We start from the raw sequence: 25,340 nt of genomic DNA on the forward strand, positions 1-25,340 counted from the left end.
TTTACTTTCATCAAATTGTATGATCTAAGATTATAATGCAAAAAGTCTTCTCAAATTAAAAAAGTACAAAATATTTAAGAGCATAGAATTTTTTGACTAAGTGATGTTTCATTATTAGATTTTTGGTATATCGAAATCCTGAAGAACTATAATTTATATATTTTTTTTAATTTTTTAGACTTTCTTATTTATTTTAATTATTTTTATATCAAATCTAGACTTTATTCCTCTTTTATTAAATTCCTTAAATTTTAGTTCAAATAAAAAAAAAACAGCTCTCTAAATAATTGAAAAATTCTATGCTCTAAAATATATGATTAAAAATGATAATACAAAAAATATATATTCATCAATATAAAAATTGTCCAAAAATTAATTATTCTCCCCTCAGCTATTGCCTTCAACAAGTTTAAATGTGTTCGCTTGACAGCTTTCCCCTTTAGGGTACACAATTTGTGGCAATAGCTATGGGCCAGGTCACCGGACCTTTTAGCACCACATCTTCCATCAACTGTTTAATTTTTATAAAACGACGCTTAAATTCTAAACCACAGCCCTTGGATAAACGGAAATCCAAAAGTATTTTACCATCCATCTCGATTATGTGCGCCTTAAATACTAAATGCAATTTCCGCCTATCTATGGTAGTTATGGTGACCACCAGATTATCTTCACAGATTTTCCATGTATAGCCCAACTTTTCAATTGTGGCCACCAGTCGCTTAATAGTCTCCTCTTGCCGCATGGTGACAAAGAATCTTGTCATACGTCGCACCAAACGCTGGAAGAGATTCTGGGATGCCGATTGAGTTTGATTCATTTGTGTGCACAACAATAGATCATCCAACATAGCGGGCTGAGAGAAACAGAAACCCAAACGATGTTCGCGGGCAGCAGGATGATCAGCGGCCTCTTCAGGATTTGAGGGAGCTTCAAAGTCATGCTTGAATACTGGCAAAGGTTGCGAACAATAATTGCGGGAGATGGTATCATCGATGTTGGGATTACTATTGGTGCTGTGATGGCTGGACATTTGACGTTGACGCTTGGCTTTGGGCGAACGTATCTCTAGGGCAGCGGCCGAGTCCACCAGATCTCGTGAACGATCTATGACAAGAAAAAGAGAGGCATAAATAAAAATACAGATTAAATTTTTGGTTTCAAGTGAAAATAGAAAAAAAAGACAACACCATAGACTAATAAATGTATAGACTTTTTACAAAATTGTATTTCTTTGGGATAAATTAATGTCAGCTCAAAGCTGTGCATAGGCATATGTAGGCTGAGTTGTCCTTGAAGACGTGAAAGCTCAAGTATCCCCATCTAACGCGTTTTGATTCCTTTTTTTTATGGTGGCAGTTGGATGTTGATGATCTGCAACGAAACTATTGCTCTTTTACGGAAAAGTCTCCGGGTCATGTTGTCTCTGGAAGAGGTGATCACAATTGGCCACCGTGATCTTGTGATTTAACACCTTGCCACATTTTCCTTTGAGGCCAAGTGAAAAATAAGGTGTACGTCAACAGTCCATCGTCGATTATAAACCCCAAAGAAAGAAAAATGTCTATCCACATTTACTTGATTCAACTTTTGCGAATCATCCGCAGCAATCTTGCTATTTCTATAGAGTGACACACGGGAAGTTTTCCAACAACTCGAAATCTCCCACAGTATTCGAGTATAGCAACAAGACGAGTAATGAAAAGATTGCGGCAGAGTGAAGTGATCTTCAGTTCGTTCTGTAATAACGTTGCAGACTAGAAAACTGACCATGAAAGCACTCTCTGTTTCGATGATATAACAGCGCAAAGGCGAACCATTGGCCAATTCATGGAAAATGCTGCGAAATGCATATGCTAATCCTTCTCCAAGTAACGCCTATTACGCAGAAAATGAAGAGGGAAATGGAAAGATGTGAGTATAACAGCGTTGGCCAAAATTAACATGTGACTGTATGTGTGAGATACTCTCTTAAAGTATTTGTAATTCTCTCAATATATAAAAAACCATTTTTGGAATGAATGATTGGTGTTGCAGTCTCAACAACGACTGAAATAAAGACCATAAGAATACGTGTGACTTGCCATCAACGCTATCGTAAAGGGTTGGGCATTGCATGTTATGATGGCTTTGGTATATCCCTCCATATGATATATCCATGTGGCATATCCTCATAGTAACGCAATGAGGTCTACGTAGCAGCTTAAGAATAACAAGGCAGCCGGAGCCGATGGTGTGCCAGCTAATGAGTGAAATCTTTTGAAAAAAGACCTCATGGCAAACGCCTAAGGTGAAGCCAAAACTCCGATGGAAAGACGTAATCAAGAAAGACATCTCGAAACTAGGTGTCAGAAATTGGAAAAGCGGCGCAGAAGAGCAAGGCACCTTGAAATCTTTCCTGAGTTCGGCTGATGAAGTAAGAAGTAAACCCAGTACGGAATAGCAATGAGTATCACACAGACTGGAACTTAGAAGTCCGATCAGCATGGTTTTCATTGCTGCCACAAGAAGCTTGGCAGAAGTACGGTCTAATGATATCACCAGCCCATAAATAGCACCTAACTGTGACTTTTTCTGGATGCATTGGTAGCTCTTGCAATGATTTTGGCCGATCTTCACTCCAAAATGACAATTCTGCTTATTTACGTACCCATTGAGCCAAAAATGAGCTTAGTCGCTCAATGGAAGAAGCGCGCGATGAACTTTCTTAACAGAGCACGCATTATGATAATAAAATTCAATAATTTGCAAGCGTTGTGCGTTTGTCAGACGATTCATGGTTTAATTATAGAGCAAACTGAAGATGTTTGACAGTGAAACAAAACCCGAGACGTGCGTGAGCTGTTTCAAGAAGTGTTGGTAAAAAGATAATGACTAAAAAATCACCCTTTTAATAGGAGCTATATCTAAATCTGAACCGATTTTTACCTATTAATAGCGTTTGTCTTTGGGCTTTAGCCCATATATGCATATTTTCGTAATGATTGGATACCATATGCGATTTCCACCTTAGTTACAAAAAAAAAACGACATACGGGCATCAGCACAGAAGGATATGCGTACAGACGGACATGGCTCAGTCGAATCAGCAGAAATTTCTAAGTCGACTTATACATTTTATCACAGTTGCAATGGTGGTGCAGGATAAAGTTTGTGGTTTTGTAATAAATTCGATATAAATGTATTGCCAGGACCTAAAACACTGAACTGTATTCCTTAGAAAGCACTACATCCAACTTTGAAGTTCGTAGCAACACCGATTATCGTTAACCAATCGCCATAATACTTCGTATTTTGCTGATTGGGATCAAAGGGAAAAAATTTAGGTTTTTTTGGGCTACTCTAATGTGCATTCTTATGCAGAGACAAAAGAGAAAATCTGGTAACAGATGCAGATCGCGCGCTAAGGATATAGTAAGAACGTTTTTCCACCTGTTGGTATCCGATAGTAGCGGCGACAAGGATAACAACTGAACCAATTCTTGAGGATGGTATAGAACGTATGCCGCCAGGTCACAATGAGGTCTACGTAGCATTTTCGGCTGAAGAAGAACAAGGCAGCAGGAGCCGAAGGGGTGCCATCTGAAATGTATACCGCCTGGTCCAATGAATTTTATGCAGGAATAACAAGGCAGCAGGAACCGACGGGTTTTATAAGACCGGAGGCGACACGCGGAGAGGCGTGCAGAAATAAGTCTTCTTATCCCCACGATTTGTCTATTAGGTTAGGTTAGGTTGAAAAGAGGGTGCAGATATTAATCCGCCATGTCACTATGGACATACACCTAAGCCAGTAATCGGTTTGTTTTCCGCTCTAAAAACTATAAAGCAACCTCTAAAAAGAAAATTTTAAGTTAGGAATTCCGTGCTTTTTTCGATTTTCGCCGTCCTACCGACCGTTTCGCTGTTTCACAATGTTGCATGTGCATTCGTCGCCCACTGCCTTAACTCGGCACTCCTCCAAGTTTATTGACGGCAGTCGTCTGGCCTTCGCCGCCAAATCGTCTGTCCTTTCATTTCCCCTTACTCCGTTATGGCACCGGCACCCAAATGATGCGGATTTTCCCATCCTCAGAGAAGGCGTTAATCTCTTTCTTACACTGAAAGACTGTTCCTGACCTTACCGTCCTGGTTGTTATTGCCCTTATGGCAATTTTGCTGTCGGTAAAGATGTTCACACTCGACGTCCTCCGCCTGCTTGACCGTATTATGGTCAGGCAGTCTAAAACAGATCTCAGTCCCTGGGTTCTCAATATAAACCCCTAGACCCACTCTGTCCTCTAGCTTTGATTCATCCGTGTAACATGATCTTCCAGATGGCAATACTGGGGTTCCGTCAATCCAAGACTGTGCCGATGGCAGCAGTGCCTCACACTCGACTTCAAGGTTCATCTCAGGTATTCGATCGGAAACCTCTTCCCTTCTTTCCAGGTTTCCTATCGTCGCCTCGATTAAAACGCTATGGTATGAGCCCCTGTTGCTAAGTGGAATGTTCATGGGCAAAATTTGCATTTGGTATGAACTGCTCCCATCCTCCCTCACACTTAATCTGTATGTCAATGGGTCGGATATCTAGAATAGTCTCCAGTGCCCTAGTGGGCGTGGTCCTCATCGCTCCGCCTATGCCAAGACTACATGTTCTTTGAACCTGTTGTATGGTCCCTATGTTGCACTTTTTCTTCATAGCAGTCCACCAAACTACTGAGTCGTAAATAAGTATTGCTTTAATCACGCTCCTGTAGACTCAGTGGACTATCCTCGGATTCATTTCGAGCCAACGGCCCGTTTACATAGTGCCCAACATCTGTGAGCCTTCTCAGTACGCTCCTGAATGTGACACGTCCCACTCACACCTAAGTATTTGACCTTATCAGATATCGAAATCGTCTTATTGAGGAAACGTTGGGCGTTATATTGGCCCACCTTCGTCTTCCGCGTGCGTGAACAGGCATATTTCAGTCTTCTCTGGGTTAACATCGAGACCTCTGGGTATAGCCCAGTCATATGCCATATGCAAGACCCTTTCGGCCCTTCTGCATAGCTCGTTCGAATCCTTACCCCTTAGAAGTATAATAACAACGTCTGCGTAGAAGACGGGTTCAAATCTCTCCTCAGTCGGAACCCGTAATAGGTCATTTATAGGAGTGGCGTGCCCTGTGTCACTTTCTCCCTTGTATTTATCCCATGGGACATACAATTTATCCACCTGTTCCTTAGCATATGGGTTTTCCAGTCTCTAAGGACCGGGTCCACCTGGTACTGGTCTAAGGATTGGATCAGTGTGTCGGTCCGCACATTGTTAAAAGCCGCTTCGATGTCAATGCATACCGCCAGTTTTGGCATCGATGGATTCTTCTATTTAATGCACAATCTCGTGCAGGGCAGTCTCCATCTACCTTCCCTTGACGTAGGCATGCTGTTTGTATTTGAGCAGTTCGCTGGATGTCCTACTCTTTGTCATGGTATCCACAATTTTGTCTATTAACATTGCAACAAATCATAGATAACACCCAAGAAGTTGGCTACAAAAGCGCCTTCAACAGCCCTTCACGTGCCAAGATATTTCAAGCCTCTTGTCGGAGTTTGGCATGCCTACAAGACTGATACGACTATGCAGGATGATGTTCCTCAGAAATGAACCCCTCCGAACCTTTCAATACCACACGAGGTGTCAGACGGGATATAAGCTTACCGCGTGCTCTGTTTAATATTCTGCGGTAGAAGATTATGCGAGATGCAGGTGTGAATTGGTGGAAACAGTCTATGCATTTATTAGTCTATGGCTTAAAACTACAATATATAATTAGTTTTAGGAAATTAAATATAAAAAAATAAACTTTTTTTGTTAAAAAATTGATGAACTGAAAACGCAAAAATCATTTGGTTTTTGGTAATAAAGCTCTATGGAATCTCTATGTGTATAACAACAACCATACAGCTAAAATCACCAAAGATCAAATAATATGCAACACAAAAATTTAAAACAACATAAAAAGGCACTTGAAATAAAGCATTTTTAAATAATAATAAAAAAAAAACAAAAAACACAAAAAAATATACATATTCTAAATTATTAAAAATTTCATAAGATGCTTTAAAAAATTACACTTTTTTATTTTTGTTTTCTTGGTTTGAGTTTTTAAATTTTCAGAAGTTTGGACGCATTTTCAATGCTTTGGTAATCTAGCTTTATGAAGGTATCAAATCTATCATACAGCTAAAGCGCCAAAGCTATGATAATATGCGCATGTGTAAACTGGAATTAAGAGCTCCTTTTTAATTTTTTTTTCTGATATTATTTTCACGTACACAATTATAATAAACAGGATGTTTGTTTTACATATGATTTCGATTTTTTTTTTCGTAGTATTGGAAAACTTTCAGCCAAGTACAAAGTGAAACTCAAAATTTCTTAAATACCATTGAGAGTCACTAAGTACCTGAACAAAAGATTTCTAATAATAAGCTTGCAATGGTTATTTTCAGATGATGAATTAAATGTTTTAATAGCGATATTTTTATACCCTCCACCATAGGATGGGGGTATACTTATTTCGTCATTCCGTTTGTAACACATCGAAATATTAAACTGAGACTCAAGTCTATTTAGCCATATCTGTCCGTCTGTCTGCCTGTCTGTCGAAAGCATGCTAATTTTCCAAACATGGGGGTATACTTATTTCTTCATTCCGTTTGAAACACATCGAAATATTAAACTGAGACTCAAGTCGGGCTCTCCCCCTTACAACAATTTTCAAAAACGCCAGATCTCGGAGATGGGTGCACCGATTTAAGCGCAATTTTGAATGCCACCTACTATAAGGTGGCCAAAAACACGAAATTGGTATACAATTTTGGGGTCGAATAACCTAGGGGGACGCCCCATCCCAAAACCTACCCGAACGGACATGTTAACCGATTGAGACAATATGGATATCAAATGAAAGGTATTTTAGAGTAGAGTACGAACTTGGTATAAATATGTCGCACCTCCAAAACCACTAACCAACAGGACACTTTTACCGCTTTGGGTAATATGGGTATCAAATAAAAGGTATTTAAAAGTAGAGTACAAATCTGACAAAAAAAAAAATATATATTCGTTGGTGTCTGAGGGGCGGGCCTCCCTACCTCCCAAAACTCCCGGGCAGGACATATTTACCGATTAGGACAAAGGTGTTTGGGAAAGAAAGGTGTTTGGGAGTTAAAAACGAATATGGTATTAAAAATTGGGTCCATGTACTTAGAGGCCGCCCCAGGCCCAAAACCGCCCCAAAAGTAGGGCCCAAAATCAAAATTGGACCGATCGGGACAATATGGGAGTCCAATGAAAGGTATTTGGGAGTAGAGTATGAATATGATATTTAAAATTGAGTCCAAGTACATAGAGAGCCTTCCCAAGCTTAAAACCAAGCCAAAGTACCGCCAAAACTCAAGGTGGGCCGATCGCGACAATATGGGTTGAGTCCCAGGTTGAGGTTTTCGGGAGAAGAATACGAATATGGTATTAAAAATGGGGTTCAAGTGATAGGAGGTTGTCCCCTCAAAACACCTCCAAAAATTTGAATATTTCTGCAAATTTGCCAATGAAAATTCTACTAAGGAACCGAGGAGATACAAATATGGTAATAAGGGAAACTTATTTTGCGCGTGGTGCTAAAGAGGACGCAGCAGAGCGGGCCGGATACATCTAGTACTTCCTATGAGTGTAGTTCGGTTGGGATTGTAAAAGGGCCATATCTCTCCAAGTTTTGATGTAGCTGCTATATAAACCGATCTTGGATCTTGAGTCCTTGAGCCTCTAGAGGGCGCAATTCGTATCTGATGTGACTGAAATTTCGCATAAACTGTTTTGTTTTGACTTCCAATAACTGCGCCAAGAATGGTTTAAATCTATTCATAACCTGATACAGCTGTCATATAAACTGATCTCCTCTCTTGGCTTCTTAGGCCTCTAGAGGGCGCAATTCCTATCCGAAATTTTGCAAAGCGATCTTTCGATTTGATTGAAATTTTGATTTTTTATGACTTCTAACAGTTATGACAAGTAGAGATGTGCGCGTAAGTAATTTTCCGTGATTTCACGCTCACGAGAAACAATATAACTCAAGCACGCACACGCTTACACGCACGCTCACGCACTTACTCACGACTTTTTTATGTCGACTCACGTTCACGCACGCTCACGAAACAAAAATCTCACTCAAGCACGATTCACGAGACACTTACGACTCACAAGATAACAACGACGTACGAGAAAATCACGACTCACAAAGCAATCACGACTCACGAGACAATCAGTTTTCCATGAAGTGAGTTAAACATTTTTTTCCTTAGAAGCAGGCAAACTGAACCTAATAAGTAGACCGATCGGCTTAGAAATCCTTTCTGCTTCGGTTTAGCTATGTCCGTCTGTCGGTCCGTTTGTCCATGTATTCTTGTAATCAAGGTACAAGTCACATTTGTTGCCCGATTATCTACAAACTTTGCACATGCCGTTTTTAGGTCTAAGGACGAGTGCAAGGTCAAAGTTTAGACATAGCTCCCATACATATCCTTCAAAAAAAGAATGTAACTCACGCACGTTCACGCAATCACTCGCGACTTTTTTATGTCGCGGGCTCACGAGGCAAAAATGTAACTCATTTTTGACGATATAATCCCGACTCATGAAAAAATCACGACTTACGAAACAATCACTACTCACAAGAAAATCACGACTCGCGAAAAACTCATGATTATTTATTTTTTATATTTTTATTTTTGAAATTTTTTGTTATTTACCACTTTTTTTCTTCAATAAAGACACATTTAGTCGAAAAATTAACTTTTTAAATTTCACATCAATATTTAATTTCACTGAATTAAAGCGTTACATATAAAATTAAAAGAAAACAACAACAACAAAGCCATAATTGTAAAACAACGGAGATACTCACCACTGTCAATGAATTCCATGTTACACCATTTGTGTGACATTATTTTATCCAATGTCATGCGATACGTGGGATTTGTGGCCAATACTTTGCGTAACAATGATATGGCCAAAGTATCCAATTTGCTCCAAGGTGTCTGTGTGGTCCAGCGATCATTGTCCTTCCAATTAATGAACTCTTGGCACTGTACCGAAGGCTCATCCCATGGCAATTCTAAATAACCAAGATTAAGACAAAATAGAAATCCATTAATAATCCATTACACAAAGAAAAGGCTAAAACATTTTCGGTATATATGCGAATATATTTCATTTTTAATTTATGGCCTTGGTGATAATGGTGATGGTGCAAGGTATTGATTAGGATGCTTATTCTGTTGGTGATGGTGGTAATGGTGATTTTTAGTGCAGTGGCAAGCAATTTAAGCTGGAGCTTTGGTATAAAAGCTTTAGATGATATTCAAAGACTTTTTCCAAATAAGAAAATCTACAGCTAGAATACCAAAGAAACAGCAAAAATGATTGAAATGGTGATTATTATTATTATAATTTTTTTTTGTTATTTTCTTCTTTTACTTTTCTTTTGTTTTAACATATTTTCTTCATACTTCATTCGTTTTTAGTTAAATGTTATTTTTCTTTTTTTTAGTCTCTGCTGGGCTGGTGATTTTTTTTTATATTACAACGATATTAATGTGGATAACTTAAATGATATACAAACATAGACACACACACACACATATACAAAGGACAATAATTATTATAAAAAAAAACAAACAATAAAACTCAAAACAATGCTTTCGTTTAATTATGTATCTTTGTTTTTAATAAAGTAGAAAAAAAGAATTGTGCTACAAACAGACGGAGGATAAAAACTGGGTCGCCGCCTGAAATGCAAAACTGGTTAACAACAAATTTTTGGAACTGTTATTATATATATAATAACAGTTTTATAATAATAAATGTAGAAATTTCGATTTACTGAACTTTAAACCAAGTTAAATTTTGTATTTACTGTAACATAATGTTACGAAAAGTTTTAAAAGAAATTAAAAATGAAAAATTAAAACGATTAATAGAAGCAATAATACAAAGCAAGAAAAAAAACATAATTAATAAATAAATAAAAATAATAAAAAAGTAAAAACAAAAATTAAGTAAAAGAAAAAAAAAAATAAAAAAAAAATAAAAAAAAAAATAAAAAAAAAATAAAAAAAAAATAAAAAAAATAAAACAAAAATAAAAAAAATAAAACAAAAATAAAAAAAATAAAAAAAAAAAATTAAAAACATACAAATTAAAATACAACTAAAAAAAAATCAAACAAATTAAAAAACAAAAATAAAAACAAAAAATAAAATAAAAACAAAAAATAAAATAAAAACAAAAAATAAAATAAAAACAAAAAATAAAATAAAAACAAAAAATAAAATAAAAACAAAAAATAAAATAAAAACAAAAATTAAAATAAAAATAAAAAAAATATACAAAAATATATAAGAAAATAATAAATAACAAAAGAAATAAAAAATAATAAAAAATAATGAAAAGAATATAAAAAATAACAAAAAAAAATATAAAAAATAATAAAAAAAAGAAAAATAATAATAAAAAAGAAAAATGATAAAAAAAAGAAAAATAAAAAAAAATAAAATATACAAAAGTATAAAAAAAAGTACAAAAAATAAAAATATATATAAACAAGTAAGAGCGTTCTAAGTTCGGCCGGGCCGAATCTTATATACCCTCCACCATTGATCGCATTTGTCGAGTTCTATGCGCGGTATCTCTTTTAAGACAAACATTTAATATGGAATAAGAACTGTTATGCTATTGGAACTATATCAAGTTATAGTCCGATTCGGACCATAAATGAATGCTGAACATTGTAGAAGTCATTGTGTAATATTTCAGTTCATTCAGATAAGAATTGCGCCTTGTAGGGGGTCAAGAAGCATAATCGGGAGATAGGTTTATATGGGAGCTGTATCAAGCTATTGATCGATTCAGACTATATTAGACACGTATGTTGAAGGTCATGAGAGAAGCCGTTGTACAAAATTTCAGACAAATCGGATGAGAATTGCGCCCTATAGAGGCTCAAGAAGTCAAAATCTCAGATGGGTTTATATGGCAACTATATCAGGTTCTATACCGACTTACGCCATTCTTAGCACAGTTATTGGAAGGCATTACAAAACACCTCATGCAAAATTTCAGCCAAATCGGATAGTAATTGCGCGCTATATTGGCTCAAGAAGTCAAGATCCAAGATCGGTTTATATGACAGCTATACCAGATTATGAACCGATTTGAATCACACTTAGCACAGTTGTCGAAAATGATATCAAAACACGACGTGCCAAATTTCAGTTAAATCGGACGAGAATTGGGCCCTCTAGAGGCTCTAGAAGTCAAGATCCAAGATCGGTTTATATGGTAGCTATATCAAAACATGGACCGATTAAAACCATACTTAGCGTAGTTATTGTATGTACTACCAAAACACTACGTGCAAAATTTCAATAAAATCGGATATGAATTGCGCCTACTAGAGGCTCAAGAAATCAAGACCCAAGACCGGTTTATATGGCATCTATATCAAAACATGGACCGATGGAAACCATACTTAGTATAAATGTTGGAAGTGATACCAAAACACTACGTGCAAAATTTCAATAAAATCGGATAAGAATTGCGCCTTCTAGAGGCTCAAGAAGTCAAGACCCAAGATCGGTTTATATGGCAGCTATATCAAAACATGGACCGTTTTGGCCCATTTACAATACTAACCGACCTACACTAATAAAAAGTATTTGTGCAAAATTTCAAGCGGCTAGCTTTACTCCTTCGTAAGTTAGCGTGCATTCGACAGACAGACGGACGGACGGACAGTCGGACAGACGGACGGACATGGCTAGATCGCCTTAAAATGACATGACGATCAAGAATATGGGGTCTTATGGGGTCTTAGACGCATATTTCGAGGTGTTACAAACAGAATGACGAAATTAGTATACCCCCATCCTTTGAACAAGGATATCGAGAAGTCTAACACAACTATACCAAATTCCAGCGAAATCGGACAATAAATGCGCTTTTTATGGGCATAAAACCGTAAATCGAAAGATCGCTCTATATGACAGTTATATCCAAACCTGAACCGATGTGAGACAAATTACACAAGAATGTCGAGGGGCTTAACGTAACTCACTGTCCCAAATTTTTGCGAAATCGGATAATAATTGCGGCTTTTAAGCGCATAAGTTCCTAAATCGGCAGATCGGTCTATATGTCACCTATATATAAATATAGTCCAATCTGAACCATATTCGGGTCGGATGTCAAAAGGCTTAAAACAACTTCATTTTTCAAATATCTGCGAAATCGGATAATAAATAAACTTTTATTGGCTTCAGACCCTAAATTGGCAGATATATTCAAATATAGTCCGCTCTGAATCATTTTTGGGTCGGATGTCTGGAGGCTTAAAACAACTCACTAATTAAAATTTAAGCGAAATCGGGTAATAAAAAGCCCATAAAAGCTGCATTTATTACCCGATTTCGCTGAAACTTGAAACAGTGAGTTGTTTTAAGCGTCCCGACATCAGACCTAAATATGGCTTAGAACGGACTATATTTAGATATAGCTGCCATATGGGTGTTGCTTATTTGAATTTCATCTCAATGATAAGGCACCTCCTATTTATAGCATTCTAAAAACTTTTTTCTTATTTTTCTTTATTTAACTAACTTTACCTATAAATTTATTTCATTTCCATATATTTTTTTTTTTATATTTGATTGTTAACCTCATATGCATATCAAGCGACGGCGAATGCTGAATTCATAGTTTTTTGCTGTGTGAGGAGAAAAAGATAAAAGATAGTGAATGCAAATAATGATGGTGATGACGATGTCCAATGAACTGAACTAAGATAAATTATATAAATGTCCTGCCTACTGCTGGTATTAAGCCACAGCCATTTGTGTATGGTGTTATGGGTGCTGATGGCCCCTAAGTGGGGTTTTTAATCCTGACGTCGTTTTGCTTTTTTCAGTTTTCACTTTTAATTCTTCTTTTCTTGAGTTCCCTCGTTTGAGCGCATTCTAATTATCAGATTTTTTTTAAACAATTTATACGTAGAAAGATGAACACATTTTAAGGTTTTTCCCATAAGTGACTAAAGATTTGGAAAACATTTGATTTCCACAGATATTAGTGTCTGGATTATTATGCAAAATCTAAACTTTTGCGTATATTATTTGGAAAATGCGGTGATATGTTGCAAAATTTAATCTGGTAAACATAAAACGATCTGCTTACTTCGAAAAGCCAAATTTTATTACAGTACTAGCCGTTATGTGAAAAGTTTGCCCCTGTTCCTTAGTGGAATGTTCATGGGCAAAATTTGCAATTTTAATTTTTTACTATCCGAACCGGGTCCGCTCAACTGCGCCGTCTTTAACTCTCTGATACCTTTTTAGGGTGGAGATGCCCTGAATGTGGATATCGATATCGTGCCACTGTAGCCTAGGACGATAAACGCTTGCGGTCGAATATTGGCGAGAACATTGGACAAAATTTAACGCGGTGGTTATCTCCTCTTAAAAATGGCGACGTTTGCATGAAACCATGCCATGTATGGTCATGTACAAAATTCTTCCCAAAGAGGTGTAGCACCGCGGTACGCCCTTCGGACTGGGCTATAAAAATTCAGTTTTAATTTTTATCGGAAAACACAAATTTATGTGTGGGAAGTTGGCGCCAGCTCGGTTCCAGGGCAAATTTTCATTCTACCCCCGAATGCCTTTCTTTTGAGTCCTATATTACCGTACTTGGAAATATTTTCGGTTCAGACAATAGGTATTTCGGGGTTGGGGTGGCCACCCAGACCCTTGACCCTTAAAAGAAATATAAGATTCGTGCTTTATATTCAAATATACTTTATATGAGCCCCTTTATGGCATGGCCGGTAAATAAGTTCTGTTTGAGGATGGGGTGGACCCCAGGGTCTTTGTCCCGAAAATAAGTAGCAATATCCCGAAAATCGATAATTTCTACCCTAAAAAGCTTTTATATAATAGGTAGGTTTTTTTGGGGTGGGGCGGCTCCCTAAACACATGGCCCTTCAATTGGATATCAAATTGTTTTTTTTTTTTCTCTCAAGCACCATTCGTTTGAGCTCTATATTGTCGTGATTGATCTATACATCCATTTGGTGGGTTTTGGGCGACCCTAGAGGCTCACGACCCCAAAAATAGACCTATGTTTTGTTTTTAAATAACTGTGAGTACAAAAAAATTTTAAACGAATCACATTACCAATCTCCGAGATCTGGTGTGTTTGAAAATTTGGGTAATGAGAAGTGCTTTTTAGGGGAGGGGTGGCACCACAGACATTTCGACTCAAATATGAATATCAAATCTCTTTTATTTGAGACCCATATTGCCATGGTCGGTAAACATGAACCGTTGGGAGGGTGTTTTGGAGCGGGCACCGACACCTTGCCCTGAAAATAGATATCAAATTTGTTCTTTACTCCCAAATACCGCTGACATGAGCCCCATATTGCCATAGTCGGAAATGAAGTTCAGTTTAGGGGGTGCTTTAGAGCGTACCCCAAACACTGGATATCAAATTCCTTTTCTACTCTCAAATACCTTTCATTTGTCTTCCATATTGTCATAATGGGTCAATTAACCTATTTGACGTTTTTTTAAGGAAAAGTGTTATTTAGACTTGAACGGAAATTTTAATATCATGTTCGTAATCTGCTCCCAAATACCTTTCATTTGAGTCCCATATTGCCATGCTCGGCTAATATGCCCATTTGGAGGTATTTGGGGATGAGGCAACCATCGATTGCTTGGACCAAATTTTTATACCATATTTTTAATCTACTGCCGAAAAATTTTCATTTGAATCCCATATTGACATGACACGTCGAATATATCTGTTGAGAGAAACTTTGGGGTTGGGGCGGCCCGCCGGGTACATAGACCCAAATTTCAATACTATATTCGTTTTCTTGTATTCAATACATTTCATTTGATACCCATATTGTGCTTTTCGGTCTACTTTTGTTTTTGGGTGGCTTTTTTGGGGTAAGGGGGAGGGTCCGCCCCCATCCAATATTCAAAAATTATATAGCCTATGTTTCATTCCAGACAAATCAACACAATATTTTAAGAAAGCAGGTTCGCCCGTTTTTGATTCTACGGAACAAACAAACAGTTCAGCTCTCATATTGTCATGATTCGTTAATATGCCCATTTGGGTCGTTTTTGGGGGGTGGGGTGATCCCGTATACTTCGATCTGATTTTGTAAGCCAGATTCGTAATCTACTCCCAAATACTTTAATTTGAGCCCCATATTGACATGAACATCCTATATGTCTGATTGGGAGAGTTTTGGGGTTGAGGCGTCCCGTTGGGTATTTAGACTCATTTGATACCCATATTGTCCCGATCGGTTCGCTTTTGATTTTGGGTGGTGTTTTTCGCATAGGGGAGAGTTTTGAGGTTAAGGCGGCCTGTTGGGTATTTACACTCAAATTTTAATACCATATTCGCATTTTACTCTCCAATATCTTTCATTTGATACCCATATTGTCCCGATCGGTTCACTTTTAATTTTGGATGGTGTTTTTGGCATAGGAGGGAGGGTCCGCCCCCCCATCCGATATCAATAAATTATATAGCCTATTCCTTCTTACTGACTATATTCGTAATCTACTCCCGAATACCTTTCATTTGAGTCCCATATTGTCATGCTTGTCCAATACACCTTTTTTTGGTTGTTTTGGGTTTGGGGCGGCCCCCAGTTACTTGGGCCCGCTTTTTTATACGAAATTCGTATTCTATACGGGACAAACAAACAAACACAAATTGATTTTTATATACGACAAGTATGCGAAGGTTTGTCAAAAAATATATGGCCAAAGTTCGATTTTGCATAGAAACCCGGACCCATTAGATATTAGATTTTTCTGGCAGCTGTCGTAAAATCTCTGGGTTAGAAACCCACAAATATGGTATAATTAAGCAGTTTCTGAACTGCGGTTGAATGAATGGGTCAACTATTCCACCATAAAGTCAAAGACTTGGGGTACGCATGCGTACCAATCCGCTTTCACGAATGTAGAAGTGGATAAAGTTCGTAGAGTCCATCTATCTGCCGTTCTTTGGCAACCGGTTGAAAATGCAACTCCATACTGAGCATGCAGTTTCTTTTTGATTTAGGTTTAAAATGTCTCTAAGGATATACATATGGCATGGGTTTAACAACTTAAATTAACTCTAAATCATTTGAAAACGTAAACACCACAAATTAAACTTAGCCAACTTTCACAATTCAATTGGAAACCTAAAGCAAAATTAAAAATGATTTTCTTGTTTCTTCTTCATGGTTCTTCCTTTTCTTTGGAATTAAAGAAAAACTTAAAACTTTCCAGATGATACTAATTTTTAATGAAATTTGAACTTAAAACAAATACCACTAAAAAAGAACGAAAGCGCAATCAAACAAACATAGACACGCATAAGGCTATACTACATGCACAACAACAAAACACACTTGAACTTTGAAGTATGAATGAAGATGACGATAGTGTATAACAAGTTAGTCGGTGGTGATGGTGCTCTAGAGAAAAACCCTACGGGCAAGCAGGATCTTTACCCCTCCTTCCCGAAGGGCAGACAAACAACACCAAACGGAATGAAGACAAACACGCACAGAGCGAGCACAACGAAGAAATTAATAATTAAATAACTAAAAATTAGATGGACAAGCATCAATAGCTGTTTGAAGAAGTTAAAATGAAAAACAGTGAAGGAGAGAAAAAGTTTTGTACTCACCTCCAGCCAACATTGTGACCAGAATAATACCACATGACCAGATATCAGCGGGTTGAGCATGATAAGGCTTCAATAGGACCTCAGGAGCTACATAGGGTAGAGTACCACAGCGTTTGTCTAGCAAGCGTTCTTTGCCTTTGCATCTAAAAGAGAGAGAAAAGAAATAATGAATTGAAGTATGAATTTAATACAGTTGTGTACGAGGACTGCTATATAAGTTTCTCTCCTTATAATGAAAATATCAAAATATGGTTTAATTGTTTCAAAAACCCTGATTACACTGCTCATTAAATCCGGATTTAAAGCTCTCATCAACCGATTTTCGTCTTTTATGGGCCCGAGACCTTAAATAGAGAGATCGGTCTATATGGCAACTATATCCAAATCTGAACCGATCTGGGTCCAAATTGCAGACACATTTCATCGAAATCGGACATTAAATGCGTATTTTATGGGCCCAAATAAAATACGCATTTATTGTTCGGTCTGTATGGCAGCTATATCCCAATCTGGGCCAAATTGAAGAGAGATGTCGAAGGGCCTAACGCAACTACAATTTCGGCAACATCGGAAAATGAAGGCGCCTTTTATGGGCACATAACCTTAATCCAGAGATCGGTCTAAATGGCAGCTATATCCAAATTTGGACCTATCGGGGCCAGATTGAAGAAGAATGTCGAAACCCAAAACCTTAAGTAGAGAGATCGGCCTATATGACTGCTATATTCAAATCTGAACCCATCTAGGCCAAATTGAAGAAGGATAACGATAGCCCTAACGCACTGTCCCAACTGGCTTTTATGGGCCAAAGACCTTGAATTTGCGGATCGGTCTATATGGCTAGGTGCTCAATAAGTCAAGATCCAAGATCGATTTATATGGCAGCTATACCAGGTTATGAACCGATTTTAACCATACAGTTATTGGAAGTGATACCAGAACACTTCCTGCAAAACTACAGCCAAATTGGATAGGAATTGCGCCCTCTAAAAGCTGAAGAAGTCAATTTCCAAGATCCAAGATCGGTTTATATGGCAGCTATATCAGATAATGAACCGATTAAGATACTTTACCGATTTAGATACGATACTTAGCACAGTTATTGGAGGTGATACCAAAACACAACGTGCAAAGTTTTCAGTAAAATCGGACGAGAATTGCGCCCTTTAGAGGCTCAAGAAGTCAAGACCCAAGATCAGTTTATATGGCAGCTATATCAAGTTATGAACCGATTTGAACTATACTTAACACAGTTATTGGAAGTGATACCGAAACACCACGTTCAGTCAAATCGGACGAGAATTGCGCCCTCTAAAGGCTTAAGAAGTCAAGACCCAAGATCGGTTTATATGGCAGCTACATCAGAACATGAACTGACTTGGTGCAAAACTTCAAGCGCCTAGCTTTACTCCTCCGAAAGTAAGCGTGATTTCGACAGACAGACGGACGGACGAATATGGCTAGATCGACTTAAAATATAAAAAATATATATTTGATAATGCATATTTCATGGGTCTTAGACGCATATTTCGTGGTGTTACAAACAGAATGACAAAATTATTGGGTTGCCCAAAAAGTAACTGCGGATTTTTTAAAAGAAAGTAAATGCATTTTTAATAAAACTTAGAATGAACTTTAATCAAATATACTTTTTTACACTTTTCTAAGGCAAGCTAAAAGTAAAAGCTGATAACTGACAGAAGACTGCAATTACAGAGTCACAAGCTGTGAAAAAATTTGTCAACGCCGACTATATGAAAAATCCGCAATTACTTTCTGGGCACCCAATAGTATACCCCCATCCTATGATGGAGGGTATAAAAACAGAATCTGTCCAAAGTTTCAGCTCAATATCTCTAATTTTAAAGACTGTAGCGTGAGACCACCGTAGCGCAAAGGTTAGCATGTCCGCCTACGACGCTGAACGCCTGGGTTCGAATCCTGGCGAGACCATCAGAAACAATTTTCAGCGGTGGTTTTCCCCATTTACTTGCTGCATGTCAAGTAAAACTTTTCTCCAAAGAGGTGTTAAACTGCGGCACGCCTTTCGGACTCGGCTATAAAAAGGAGGCCCCTTATCATTGAGCTTAAACTTGAATCGGACTGCACTCATTGATATGTGAGAAGTTTGCCCCCGTTCCTTAGTGGAATATTCATGGGCAAAATTTGCAAAATTTGTAGGGTGAATTTAACAGAGATGGGGGACGGACGGACATGGCTAGATCGTCTTAGATTTTTACGACATATATTGGGTTGCCCAAAAAGTAATTGCGGATTTTTCATATAGTCAGCGTTGACAAATTTTTTCACAGCTTGTGACTCTGTAATTGCATTCTTTCTTCTGTCAGTTATCAGCTGTTTCTTTTAGTTTGCTTTAGAAAAAAAGTGTAAAAAAAGTATATTTGATTAAAGATCATTAAAAATGCATTTACTTTTTTTAAAAAATCCGCAATAACTTTTTGGGCAACCCAATACATACTTTATAGTGCCGGAAATGGATATTTTGATGTGTTGCAAACGGAATGACAAAATGAATATACCCCCTTCCTTCGGTGGTGGGTATAAAAATGGTCGCACAAAAAAAAAATATACTCGGGTTAATTGCATTTTTTTCCCAAATATTTTTTTTTCAAGTCACTGTAAACAACGTTAATGATTTTCGTACGTCAAAATGTTGTGGGTACGCTAGAAAATGTCAAACTTTCCAATGGAAATGTCAGATTGCACCGGGGAACAATTATTGTTGTCTTATGTAGCAGCCCTCGTAGAACAGACACTAATGTAGCAGCCCTTGTAAAACTAAAGCATTGATATATGGTGATTTATATTAACTATAGATTTTTTTTTGGTTTTTTTTTATAAAGTTTTTTTTCATAAAATGTAATGTACCTAAATACCTAAACATGGTCGCCATTCCAAAATCGGAAATTTTTATATTATCATGCTCATCCAAGAGTAGATTTTCTGGTTTCAAATCACGATGTGTTATGCCACGCTGATGTAAATATTGCATGCCGGATAGAAGTTGGGTAAAATAGCGCTGAGCCTCATGTTGTGGCATACCAATGTCGGGCTCTGTAAAAAATAAAAAAAATATTTATATATAAAGGATAAGATAGGTACTAATTTGAAAAGAAATAGAGCAGAAAAATATATGGACATATGGAGTTAAGAAATCGAATAAGAAATTATTGCAAATGCAAATTTTTCAAGTTTAAGCTCAAAGATAAGTGGCCTCCTTTTTATAGCTAAGTCTGAACGGCACGCAGCAGAGCGACACCCCTTTCGGGAGAAGTGTTTACGTGGCAAAGTACAAATGTCGGCAGCATTAGAAGGGGATAAACACCGCTGACATTTTTTTCTGATGTTCTTGCCAGGATTCGATCCCAGGAGTTCAGCGTCATAGACGGACATGTTAACATCTGGGCTACGGTGGCCTCCATATGATTTATGCGCAGAAAACCTTACCTAAACCAATGTCCCTATACATATCCATGTTTAAAGTCTATACTATTCATACTTTATTAAGTAAGAAGTTTTGTTTTCACTTGATTGAATGATTGAATCGGCCCAGAAAGTATAATTCTTAATCAATATTGGCTTGTCTGAAGCCATTATCTCATGTTTTCAATTAAAGGCATATCAGATATCAATGCTATTATCCGAACGACTTGTGTCTGTGCCATCTACAATTGGTCCCATCTGGTTTTCATTCAATGCTTTCTAATACAATACTACAAAACAAAAAGTTATTTCCAATATTTTTAGCAAGGACACATTTTATGGTTGTGTCAAAACATAACACACACACTCACTCACACACACACACACACACAGGACAATAATACTAATAATACTCGTAAAATAATAATAATAATGATTGGGTGTTGTTGTGATCATCACAACAACAATTCAAGTGAAACTAAACTTGCAAAACAATAAAAATATGGTGCTGCTGGCAACGGCGGTGACCACTCGAAATATGAGAGAGAAAAAGTTTTCCTGGTGCGTGCTGTCACATCTAAATGGGGTATTATAAAGTACATGAACAACAGGCAAGGACGACGAACATTTGCCGCCATAAAAATAGAAACAATAAATACCATGCAGCCGCATCCAATGAACCAATGAAGGGGGTGGTAGGTAGGTTGTGGTATTACTACAACTAAACACAACAACAATGAAGTAATTCTACAAGAATTTGATACCAATTTTAATTTATAAGCATTAATGTGCCAAATATAACTTAAAATGTTCAACATAAAAGCTGAAAACAAGTAAAAGCGTGCTAAGTTCGGTCGGGCCGAATCTTGGGAACCCAGCGCCGTGGATTCTGTTAAAAATGTATGCAAAATAAATTTAGCTGAAGGGCATGATTATATTCTACATAGCAAACTTCTGTCAAACCAGCAAAAATTAAAGTTTCTAGGAACCGAACAAGGATGATCGAGAGACGGGTTTACATGGGAGCTATATCAGGTTATAGACTGATTTGACACAGTTATTGGAAGTAGTAACAGAACACCGCATGCATCAGCCAAATTGGCCAAAAATTGCCGCTTGTAAGGACTCAAGAAATCAAATCGGAAGATCGGTATATACGGAAGCTATATCAGGTTATAGACCGATGCGGATCGTACTAGGCACAGTTGTTGGCCGTCATAACAGAACACTGCTTGCAAAATTTCAGCCAGATCGAACAAAACTTGCGGCTTCTAGGGGCTCAAGAAATCAAATCGGTTCGAGATCGGTTTATATGGGAGCTATATCTCAATCTGAACCGATATGGTCCATTTGCCATCCCCAATCTGTGCAAAATTTCAAGCGAAATACTGCGTCTATATTTATGTTCTACATAAGGTATAAATGAAATGTCATCAAAGTCGGGTGAAGGAATCCAGGGTCAGGTGTTAATGGGTGGTTGCGGAGACACTGATGACGCACAATAAAATAAGCTCCCAAATAAATTTCTTTTCTTAAGTCGGGGTCCTCATTTAATATATATGCTTCCCCCTATCGCTATATAAGGAGCCATCACTTGATCTTCTAACTGATAATGTACTTGATGAGAAGATCAGACTAAAGTATTTGAATCTGGTTCTATAGGAGTCTCGAAATACCTTGTCCTTTGGCCATGGTGGCTTTGATTTAAACCCAAAGTCACGGGATGGTGCATGCTCAGTGTTGTGTTTCATTCTCCATCGGATGCCAATACGTAAGAAGCGGAAGGAGAATTGGATGGTGCTCCCCAATACGCAGTGCGAACTATGCCCAGTATGTGCGATGTGGTACCCTATGGACGAGGATTGTCACCACCACATGCAAATTGTGGCTACAAAAACAACAACAGTACCACTGCCGACGGAAAATTGAGCCGCACTTGAGGTATTCGACCGGATGGTATAAAGCTAGAGGCTGTTGCGTTATTGGTGTCTCGGAAAGCGCTCTTGACAACTAGCACATTGGAGGGGTGTCAGCTCACTGAAGCGGCGATTGGTGTACTCTCTGTAGCCGACCCAATCCGCCTTCTGATTGATAAACGTGATCTGATAAACGTGGCGCTCAGAGGGTGCTCGGTCGATAATGAGCATTCTGGGGAAGTGGTCTGATCCCAAAGAATTGACCGCTTGCCAGGATACATAACTCAGGGGATCAGGGAATGCAATGAAATTGTCTGGCGAGCTGTTGCACCTCCACGTAATCCTAGTGGGGACATCCTAAATCATCGTGCAGAAGGCGAGCCTTCAATCTGCTTTGCCAAAGCTATGTCCTGCTGGTCGTTACCTATGGAAGAATGTCTGAAACTTGATGCGGATTCAGGTCCCCTAGAACCAGGCCAGACCGTAGGCCATCAATGTCGGACCCGTAAACTTGGTCATTAGCTGGGTCACAACTACCAACCGGCGGCATGTAAACGTTGCATAGCTCTATCTCGGCAGTACCGGACTTGACTGCAATCCCTATACACTCCATATAGAGGTCACTACCACTAGGCGCAGGCGAGATGGGTCTATACTGCACGGAAAGGTGTATCAAGAAGGTCAATCCCCCACCTCCTCATTGTATGCGAAGTTGGGGGATTGGCCTTCGTGATAAACCAGTGGACAATCTCAGTGGGAGGCCAGGCGGCAGTGGCTCTTGCCGAAAATACTGAGTGGCTATGATGCTCGATATGAGAAGACGTATTATGGCGGCTTTTAATAACCAATGCCCATCACTTTCTCGCAGCGTTTGGTCCTATGAACCTAAACAAGATTACTTATTTATAGGAGCTTGACAAAAATCACTGTATAGATGCTAGAGTACAGTTTTCATTTCATATGCCAATGCCGTGCAGTATCCCAAAGTAGAAACAGGACACTTGGATATTTTCTCTTTCAAATACAGGGCGTTCATCCAAGCGGAAAGTGGTACGAGAAAGTGCATTGAAAAGTGTCTTCCAAGCGGGTCTTATTGTTGAGAGAAGAGAAAGTGTTCACAAGGAATCACAATAGGTCGCATGATATCCTACGCGGATGCTAAGACATATATCTTGGCGTCAATATCTTTAAACCTAACCTAACCTAACACACCAAGTATAAAGCTTTCAGCAAAGTGGTACGAGTGGTGCAAAGTTAACGCCTGTCTTCCGGACAAGTAGTAGTCATACAATGGTCTTCACGAATGCTTACTCATCAGAACTCTTGGTGTCATCCTCTTTCTATTTTAAAACAAAACAAAGTTCAAATGCTAAAAAACTTAAACTGTCTACTATTTATTAGTAAAAAAGGACCAACGTTGACGACCCACGCAAACGAAAAAAGGACCATGATTTGCGGATCTGCACCTGGAATGTCCGCAATCTCTATAGAGAAGGTGCAGTGTACTCGCTGGCGGATGTATTAGAGAAGTACAAGGCAGATATTACCACCTTGCAGGAAGTGCAATGGACCGAGAAAGGCGTCACTATAACACGAGACATGAATTTGGCTGTGGATTTGTGGTTAGTCGGAGACTGAAACATCTTGTCTCCAGCTTTACTCCGGTGGATGTGAGGCTAGCCATAATCGGCATAAAAGCCAAATTCTTAATTTGCTTCATTTGTGCCCATGCTCCGACGGAAGACAAGACGAGCAGATCAAGGATATTTTCCTGGAGCACCTAAAGAGAGAATATGACCGCTGCCCCGCCCATGATATTTAAATCGTTTTGGAAGATTTTACTGCGAAGATAGGGAAGAAAGACATTTTTCGTCCAACAGTCGAAAAGTTTAGCCCCCACAAGATAACGTCCAGTAATGGGTTGAGGCTAATAGATTTCGCCGCGGCAAAAAACATGGTAGTTAGTAGCACCAGATTTCAAAATAAAAATATTCATAAAGCCACATGGCTGTCACACGATCAAAACACGAGGAATCAAATTGATCACGCTGTGATAGATGATGTACAGCGTCTTAGATGTACAATCGATCCGTGGAGCATTGAAAAGTGTCTTCCAAGTGGGTCTTATTGTTGAGAAAAGAGAAAGAGCTCACAAGGAATCACAATAGGTCGCATGATATCCTACGCGGATGCTAAGACATATATCTTGGCGTCAATATCCTTAAACCTAACCTAACCTAACACACCAAGTATAAAGCTTTCAGCAAAGTGGTACGAGTGGTGCAAAGTTAACGTCTGTCTTCCGGACAAGTAGTAGTCATACGATGGTCTTCACGAATGCTTACTCACCAGAACTCTTGGTGTCATCCTCTTTCTATTTTAAAACAAAACAAAGTTCAAATGCTAAAAAACTTAAATTGTCTACTATTTATTAGTAAAAAAGGACCAACGTTGACGACCCACGCAAACGAAAAAAGGGCCATGATTTGCGGATCTGCACCTGGAATGTCCGCAATCTCTTTAGAGAAGGTGCAGTGCACTCGCTGGCGGATGTATTAGAGAAGTACAAGGCAGATATTACCAACTTGCAGGAAGTGCAATGGACTGAGAATGGCGTCACTACAACACGAGACATGAATTTGGCTGTGGATTTGTGGTTAGTCGGTTGTGGTTGTCTCCAGCTTTACTCCGGTGGATGTAAGCCACAATCTGCATAAAAGCCAAATTCTTCAACATCAGCCTTATTTGTGCGCATGTCTCGACGGAAGACAAGGACGAGCAGATCAAGGATATTTTCCTCGAACGCCTAGAGAGAGAATATGACCGCTGCCCCGCCCATGATATTTAAATCGTTTTGGAAGATTTTACTGCGAAGATAGGGAAGAAAGACATTTTTCGTCCAATAGTCGAAAAGTTTAACCCCCACGAGATAACGTCCAGTAATGGGTTGAGGCTAATAGATTTCGCCGCGGCAAAAATGGTAGTTAGTAGCACCAGATTTCAACATAAAAATATTTACAAAGCCACATGGATGTCACCCGTTCAAAACACGAGGAACCAAATTGATCACGTTATGACAGATGGAAGGCATTCATCCAGCGTCTTAGATGTATCTATCCGTGGAGCGAATATAGATTCGGATCATTACCTTGTTGCAGCAAAGGTTCGCACCCGTTTGAACA

At 38.4% G+C, this 25,340-nt stretch overlaps 1 protein-coding gene across 3 annotated transcripts in view; it reads right to left on the reverse strand.

Annotated features, from left to right (window-relative positions):
• Window positions 1-324: 324 nt before the first annotated feature.
• Window positions 325-25,340, reverse strand: part of LOC106082767 (serine/threonine-protein kinase grp) — a 146,003-nt gene continuing 120,987 nt past the window's right edge. For all 3 annotated transcript variants that reach the window (XM_059364239.1, XM_013245496.2, XM_013245497.2), the window contains 4 exons: window positions 19,696-19,873; window positions 16,799-16,941; window positions 8,940-9,149; window positions 325-1,107 (listed from right to left, as the gene is read on the reverse strand). In XM_059364239.1, the coding sequence (XP_059220222.1) occupies window positions 440-1,107; window positions 8,940-9,149; window positions 16,799-16,941; window positions 19,696-19,873 (1,199 nt within the window). In that variant the 3' untranslated portion in view covers window positions 325-439. The remainder of the gene's footprint in view (window positions 1,108-8,939; window positions 9,150-16,798; window positions 16,942-19,695; window positions 19,874-25,340) is intronic.

The sequence above is a fragment of the Stomoxys calcitrans genome, chromosome 3 (genome assembly GCF_963082655.1).
Source record: "Stomoxys calcitrans chromosome 3, idStoCalc2.1, whole genome shotgun sequence".
NCBI classification, from domain to species: Eukaryota; Metazoa; Arthropoda; class Insecta; order Diptera; family Muscidae; genus Stomoxys; species Stomoxys calcitrans.